This window comes from Gasterosteus aculeatus, chromosome 14 (genome assembly GCF_964276395.1).
Source record: "Gasterosteus aculeatus chromosome 14, fGasAcu3.hap1.1, whole genome shotgun sequence".
NCBI lineage: Eukaryota > Metazoa > Chordata > Actinopteri > Perciformes > Gasterosteidae > Gasterosteus > Gasterosteus aculeatus.
This window is the reverse complement of record NC_135702.1, coordinates 12,746,529-12,754,332: the sequence shown is the minus strand read 5'-3', so window position 1 is coordinate 12,754,332 and position 7,804 is coordinate 12,746,529. Positions and strand designations below refer to the sequence as shown.

Genomic DNA, 7,804 nt, shown 5'->3' with positions numbered 1-7,804 from the left:
CTTATTTATTTTTTTTAAATAAAAATCCCTTTAAATGGTTAATACAAATATCAATTTAAAATGTTGTGAGATAGTCAGAACTGAATCTTATTTATTTAGAGATATTTTATGGATAAATAAATATTATAAATACGTCTTTTATCCCCGTTCAGGAATTTTTCAAACTCCAATTTAAGCGTCAAGATCTAAGACACTCTTTCTCCACCAGGTGTCGCCCTTGTACTTCGTTCCTAAAATAAATCCTCCTCAAAATATTCCTCGTCTCGATGCTATTTTTAAAATTATTCACGTTTATTTTATTAAAAAAATAAACTTTTAATAAAAGCAATGATTAAAGAAAATCTTGCTAATTGTGTCGTATCACTCTGCCTTGTCATCGTGCACCTGCGTGACAACACCTTCCTGAATATTGACATGAGCAAACAGTGTCGATCTCCCAGACTGGTTTGGTGTGTGGATCTTTGGAGGAGCTGTGTCTCATGTGATCTTTAAATCTTGCACACGCACAATACGCTGCATTACTCTGAGTAAATCCTGTAAATCAAACATTGTGAGATGGAAACAATTCTTTCGTGTAAGACGCTTGAACTTTTTTTTTCATTTAAGAATAATTCAATTAAATCGATCAATGGTTGCTTTAAATGCCCCCCAAATTAAAACGAACTGTCTTTTATTTAAAGCGAAACGCTCTAAATACTATTCATGAGCTTCATGTAATGCTTTCACACCAGCGTTTTAAATGGTCACTTTGTCTGGACTAACTGTCCCGTGCACAGCGGAGGCCGCCGCGCGCTTTGCTACGCAAATTCGCACCTGCAGCTCGGCCTTCTCATTGGCTGAAACCGCAGTCAGATTCCCACGCGGAATTATCTGATTGAAAATCAGGGCGGGGAGAAAAAGAGAGGGCAACAAGTGTGATGCGTTCCTTTTTACGCTGCTTTGCTTTTGCCAACTTGTAGGAAAGGATTTCTGCGACAGGTCTTTTTGTCCGCTGAGCAAAAGAAACGAGGGATATTATTGAAATAACTACAGCACTTTTTTTTGTTTATTTCGACGCGGCGCTGCTCGGTTAACGGTGAGTCGAGATGCGCTGACTCCAGATAACTTTTGGACCCTGCTGGTGAAACTTTTGACGGCTTTTTAACCCCACAAATAATACGAGTAATTGAAACATCTAAAATATTTAAACTTAATTTCTGTTGGTCTATCGAACAAATACGAATAAAGAACAAACCTATAATTCGATAGCGGGAGAGCTTAATATAATTAATATGCAATAATAACTGAGCAACACAGCTGCACATTGAAAACGGCAACGATCTTTTAAAAGTAACCTGACTGAAATTATCTCTTTAGACGGACAATCTTAGATTTAAATGCTTTTTTGTATTAAGAAAAACAAAAGCTGTATTTCAAAAATGCTTTTCAAACTTTACTGTGCCGCTCACGATTTATTTTTATTTTTTTTGGGGGGGGGCTGTGTGCGCAGGATCAACATGCCCCGATCCTTCCTCGTGAAAAACAAGCGGTGCTCGTCCTACAATATCCACCGGTCTCACGATGACGAGCCTGAGGCCCTAACGTGTAAAGGTAAGAATTAAAAAAAGACAGCCATTGCTGCTTTATTTCCGTTATTTTAACCCTGCTGCTGAGTTGGATACACATGAATATATTCATATATTAATCCAACTAAATGCCCTCCATGAGGTATTGAAGTTGTTTTAGTGGATCTACTTGCAATCACACCGAGCCTCGTCTCTCGCTTTCAACTCAATAACTCTTCTATTTGCTGCCGATTTGCAGAAGAAGCCTCTGAGGTCCACAACGCCGACTGTGGCGACCGGCCTCGGTCTTCCCCTGCGGACCGCTGCTCCTTTGAGAAGGAGGAGGCAGAGCTAGAAGGCCCCCCCACCTCACCTGCTCACCGAGAGCCCCCCGGAGCCCCGGTGGCCCCCACGCAGCCGTACTACCTGAACGGTGAGCTGCCAGTTCATTTATCTCCCATCTTTTCCTGCCCCCTCCACAAGCTTTCCATCAGGATGTGTGATTACTTGTGTGTGTTCACTCCCAGAGCCCCACATGGCCGGATTCGCTCCTTACTTCAAGCCGTCTTACGGCTGGGAGCCGTCCTCCTACAAGCTGCGGCAGATGAGCTTCACCCCCACGGTGCTGCAGCACACCAGCAACCTGTACGGCCCCCGCGTGAGCCGCAGCCCGCAGCCTCAGCAGCCCCTGGACTGCAGCACGCACTACTCCCCCACCTCAGACACCTACCACTGTATCACCTGCGAAAAGGTGCGCCGCCCACATCTTGCAATAGCTCAAATTGGTGGTCAGCCACCCCCCGCTAATAGACTGCCCCTGGTTTAGGTGTTCTCCACGCCCCACGGCCTGGAGGTGCACGTGCGCAGGTCGCACAGCGGCGGCAGGCCTTTCGGCTGCAGCATCTGCAGGAAAACCTTCGGCCACGCCGTGAGCCTGGAGCAGCACATGAACGTCCACTCTCAGGTATGTCGCTGAACGCTGAGCAATAGAACAAACGACGAGCTGCGCTTTAGTGGGCGCTGTACACTTCCCCAACGACCTATGACCTCACCGGGAGCATTATGCATATCGCAGTTGGTGTCTAGGACGTTTGGCTTTTTTCTATTAAAGTTCAAAGTTTGTTCATTAGTTGTGGTAACAACATTGCTAAACATGACAAAACACATTGGTCAGATGTGGTGATATGTGGTTCATTAAAGGTCATTCAATTATTTTGACTAAATGGCGATGGCTTATCCACATGATTAGTTGTATCTGACCAAATAATCTCACCACAAATTCAATAAAAAATCAATTTGCGGATTTTTTTGGATTTATGGGCCACAGATTAAAAATTCAGAGGGAAAAGTAGCAATTTTTTTCAATGACACAAAACACGATATAAAATAGACTAACAGATTTTTTCTGCAACGTATTGCTTACCCCCCACCCCCCAATAGTTTAACTAACAATTAACATTTCACCATCCGTCAAAATAAATCCCAAAGCTACAATGCTTCTGTACGTGCTTCCTCCTTTTAATCAGGAAAAGAGCTTCGAGTGCAAGATGTGTGGCAAATCCTTCAAGCGCTCCTCCACGCTGTCCACGCACCTGCTCATCCACTCGGACACGAGGCCTTACCCCTGCCAGTACTGCGGCAAGAGGTTCCACCAGAAGTCGGACATGAAGAAACACACCTACATTCACACCGGTGCGTCACCGTATGATTGTCTCTTCCTGCACAGGGGCCATATATAAAACTGTCCGCGGCTCCTCTGGATGTAATCTTCCGCTTTCCAGGTGCGGCATGCAGGAACTGTTTCCGGGTGTAATATAACTACTGATAAATCAGAAAAAAGAAACTTAGCCAAATGTCCTGTGTATTTGCATATCTAGTTTTCCTGCTCCATGCTCTGTAAAAGGAAGTCTGTGTGAATCTGAACAAAGGCATGATTCTAATGCACGCTGGGAGGGGGGGGGGGGGGGAGCTTACCGGTACCTTTTATGGAGCTCAGAGCGAACCTGAACGTCTCTACACAAAGTATTTGGAAAAGATTTCTCCCTGGTTTATTCATGTGTGGCTTTTTTTTTTTCGTAGGCGAAAAGCCCCACAAATGCCAAGTGTGTGGCAAAGCGTTCAGCCAGAGCTCCAACCTGATCACCCACAGCCGGAAGCACACCGGCTTCAAACCGTTCGGCTGTGACATCTGCTCCAAGGGCTTCCAGCGGAAGGTGGATCTCCGGCGGCACCACGAGAGCCAGCACGGCATGAAGTGAAGCGTCCGTGTTCACGCTTCCTGTCCACTCGAGGAATAAGCTGATATTACGTTATGACGGAAGGCGGTCAAGGGATTGAGTAGTTGATGAAAATGCATATTGAGTTAATATATTGTATAAGTGTTTACATGTGGATGACGGAAAAGGGAATGTGGAAACGGATCCATTTCTTTTTGGTTTCCTCTAATTTATTTAAAGTATGCCTGATGCGACGCCTTATGTATTATATTGGCTGCAGTGTGTGTGTGAGTTGCTAAACGCTTTCAGTTGAAATAAAGAGCGAAAAGCAAGACAATCCTGGGTTTTTCTCCGCAAACTTAAGACGAGTGAAATGTAAAATCCTTCGCGCCTTCCAGGCAAAACACACTCGCACCGTTTGTCTAAGATGAGCACTGCAAACACACTTCAACTTAGTAACTGTTCGGCCTTCCCAGTGCCCTGAGGCCAATGGGATACAGGGATTAATACGAGGCTGGGGGGGGGATTGGGCCGTTACCACACCCAGCCAACCTGCAGGATTTACTTCGACAAACAAGCGCCGGCTCTAACGAAGACTTACCACCTTCCTCAAACACTGAACCTGTTAGGACGTTAAGCTGCTCGAGGCAAATCACATCATCCACCGGGCCCTTAAAATCTGACACCAACTGGATGAACGGGTGTCAGAGTTTGGCCGAGTGTTCTGATCTCATTCAGATAAATGTGCGCTTCATCCGCGTGGATCCAAAAAAGCTTGGATACGATATGTATAGACTGCTGACTGGGAGAAAACACATGAGGCCTAAACTGAAAAGGCTCCACTGGCAGCTGGTCTACGGGGCCCTAAAACCGAAACACATTTCCACGCTGCTCACTTGAAACACAATCAGGTCCTCAAGGATGCGTCTCCTAAATCCCAACCAAACCAGGTGCATTTGGTCAACTGTGCAGTAACTGTCTCTTCTTTGAAAAGAAGTTGAGACAGTGCCTTTAAATACATACACATTCCACCCCTCTGTACATACTATATTCTACCCTATTTCACTTTAATTTAATTTAATATATTCTACTCTGCTATTTCATTTGATTGTGCTGTGTATATATTGCTCATTTTTCATTTCTCATTGTATTTACTGTACTGTATTGCTACTGTTACACACAAATATCCCCTTGGGGGTTGCTGAAGTATCTATCTATCTAGTTACAGTTTGTGCTCCTGACTCAGGTCACCTACCGGGACACAGTTAATCAGGGGCTTGTTTGACCTGAATTGTGGGGACAATAATCTAATTAAACGGGTCTCTTTCATAGGGACAAAATGCTTGTGTGGATGTTCATCTTTAAAGGTGAAGACTTTACGTTTAGGTTTGGGTTATGCTAAGGTTGGTGTAAGGGTTGTTAAGGTTCAGGTTAGGGAGGGTTTATGTTAAAGTCAGAGTAAGTATAAGATTCGGCTGCTAAAGTTTATGATGAGGGAAAGAGTTATGCTCTGAGAAATGAGTTTTGGATAAAAGCGTCAGCTAAATGACCTGTAATGTAAAATGAATGTAGGTCAATGAAACGTCCGAAAAGTCATGATAACACGGCTGTGTGTGTGTGTGTGTGTGTGTGCACACAAGTGTCTGTGCGTTGTGTAGTAAGGGCAGTTGTTATAAATAGTTGTATACGTGTGTACATGTCTGTGCGTGTATTGGTTGGCTGAAAGTTTATGTTCAAATAAACAGTTTTTACACAACTTGTTTCTATGTTTTTTTTATTTGTTTTGCTGTAAAGCACGTTGAGTTTGTCTTTATTAAAATGTGCCATACACATATTTATTTACATAGAATTAAACACGGAATCGAGACTATAATTCACCTTTGCTTTGCCACGTGGAACCACATCTGCAGAAATCAGTGTCTGCACAGGGAACAGAGGTGAAGTGAGGGCTTACGGTCTGGCAAACAAATCCGAGGTCGCTATGCAAAATGTGTTGGTGTTAACAGGGCAACAGGGTCCTTTGTTATGCACCACAGTTAAGACCTGCTGCAGCCGCCGCTGCATCCTGGTAAGAGGAGACGGAGCAAATCACAATCCTGCACAGGTAACCAACAGAAAGAAAGGACGTGCAGGGTGAGACTTGACAAACAGGACATGGGTCCTGAAAGGGGAGGGCCGGTGGTGTGTGTGCACGGGCCGTGGGGGTTTTGTACAGTCATTTTGATTATTATTTCATTTCATTTTTTTAAACACAGATGAAATACTGTACAGAAGCTGTTATTGTGGTTGTCCTGCTTTTGTTCATTTGCATGGATGTTGCCTGAGGCATTGTAGTTCCCTGAAAGGTGCAAATTTACTCTTTCCCCAACTGTTACAGCTCCACCTGGGAAACCAGTCCATGGATATATATATATATATATATATATATATATATATATATATATATATATATATATATATATATATATATTTTTTTTTTTTTTTTTTCGAAGCTGCTTGAAAAGGTGCATCAACTATGAATATATTTTCTAGGTGTTGTCTGCATCGTAGCTTCCCAAACGGGCACAAGCTGATACCAGAAAGAGTCGCAGCACTAACAGCACCACTGGGACATCACATTTTTCCATCCAGCAAAGACCCTTCAACAAGTTTTCAAACTTTGTGCCTCAAAACCAACGCACCCCAAACCCAATGGTGCTCCGTTCCACACAAACACAACCTGACAAACACAGCAGAAATTTGTCTTGCAAATTGGCGGCATGCAAATGAACTCCGGCTAGTACTGTGGAAAGGCTGCAGGGTGGAATGAGTCCCGGGGCCCCGGAGGCACATTAATGAAAGACGTTGGGGTCGTGGAGGCTCTTTGAGAAACATCACTGGGTTCTAAGTCGTCATTTTCAGTTGGAAGATATCTGCCGCTTCGCAAACCTTTTGTCTCCAACTGGCCCCCGCCCCTCGTAAAAAAGAAAACCACTTTCCTTTGCATTTGATGGAGCAGCATGTTATGAGCTTTCCATAAAATTGGGGCCAAACATTTAAAATGGGAGGGTTTGAACCCCACTTTCAGTAAAGAAAAGTTAGGAATGTCTCAAACCTCTTGCTGCTGTTTGTAATTAATTTCACTCAATACACCTTTGCAAAAACACCACAATTTACAAAATTAAGTCTCATTTTATAGAGAATATAAATATGAGACGTAATGAATTTTTTTTAGAATTTGAATGGGATTGCAAAAAGATGCTGCAAAGAAAGTATCAGCATCCGATATTCAACAGGGACAAGCTGGAAAGGTTTTGTTTCTACGGATCCACCACACGTTTGAAATGTCAGTAGAAGCCACAGGCCCCGAAGGAAGCTGCGCCTTTGTAGAGTTAGTGTTGAGTGACACGCCAGTGATCCATCACGTCGTTCTTTTACACCGACAGAATAATCCAAACAGAAAGATAATATGTGTCAGCAGATTTCCTCTGCATGACTGGTGCTGTCACACAGTGTCGGGGTGAGATAATATTTGATTGCCAGTGACACTGTGTTGTGGCCCCGGCTCGTCCTGCCACCCCACAGATAAGTGCGGCGACGGCGTGCACAAAAGGCCACGCTCAAAAAGTGTCATAAAAATAACAACTTTTCTTGTGGTGGCCTTTCATGGGATTTAATCGTCACCTTCACATTTCAAGCCGGCGACTCAAAGCCATGCCTTAAAGTTACACCCGGCCTCTTATCTTCACCGGACGCCAATGCAGGAAACAAACAAAAATGGAACAAACGGTGAAGCTGCTCATGAATGATGACTTGGCTACGAGTGCGAGCTACAGAAACCATCCCAGGTGTCATTTTTAATTTGACGTTCAATGACCTTTGAAATCTCTCAGCTCTTTAGCAGCCAGTACCTCAATCCCTCGCAGAATTTATTTGCATTTGTCGCAAAAAGATTAATTTATCGCCACGCCTGTCGCATGAAATGTGTCAGGAGTGGCGAGTGCTGATACTGGCCGGGGCGTCCTGGGTACCAAGCAGACTTGGATCTGAGCCATGTGGGGAGCG

At 44.0% G+C, this 7,804-nt stretch overlaps 1 protein-coding gene across 2 annotated transcripts; it reads left to right on the top strand.

Annotated features, from left to right (window-relative positions):
- The first annotated feature begins 718 nt into the window (after positions 1–718).
- On the top strand, positions 719–4,097 carry gfi1b (growth factor independent 1B transcription repressor). Of its 2 annotated transcripts, none has more exons than XM_040198523.2 (7): positions 719–1,075; positions 1,490–1,590; positions 1,804–1,977; positions 2,072–2,295; positions 2,371–2,508; positions 3,071–3,236; positions 3,624–4,097. In XM_040198523.2, exons 2-7 carry the CDS (start codon positions 1,497–1,499, stop codon positions 3,800–3,802), a joined length of 975 nt encoding a protein of 324 aa, XP_040054457.2. In that variant the 5' UTR covers positions 719–1,075; positions 1,490–1,496; the 3' UTR covers positions 3,803–4,097. The 2 variants fall into 2 exon arrangements, with proteins under 2 accessions (XP_040054457.2, XP_077944360.1); XM_078088234.1 differs by having other exon boundaries at positions 877–1,075; positions 1,807–1,977.
- Positions 4,098–7,804: the final 3,707 nt, after the last annotated feature.

Coding starts and splice junctions, on each gene's coding strand:
- gfi1b (XM_040198523.2), top strand. CDS start 1,497: ATGCCCCGATCCTTCCTCGTGAAAAACAAGCGGTGCTCGTCCTACAAT. Junction 1,591..1,803: donor TGAGGCCCTAACGTGTAAAG/GTAAGAATTAAA, acceptor GCCGATTTGCAG/AAGAAGCCTCTGAGGTCCAC. Junction 2,296..2,370: donor ACTGTATCACCTGCGAAAAG/GTGCGCCGCCCA, acceptor CCCCTGGTTTAG/GTGTTCTCCACGCCCCACGG.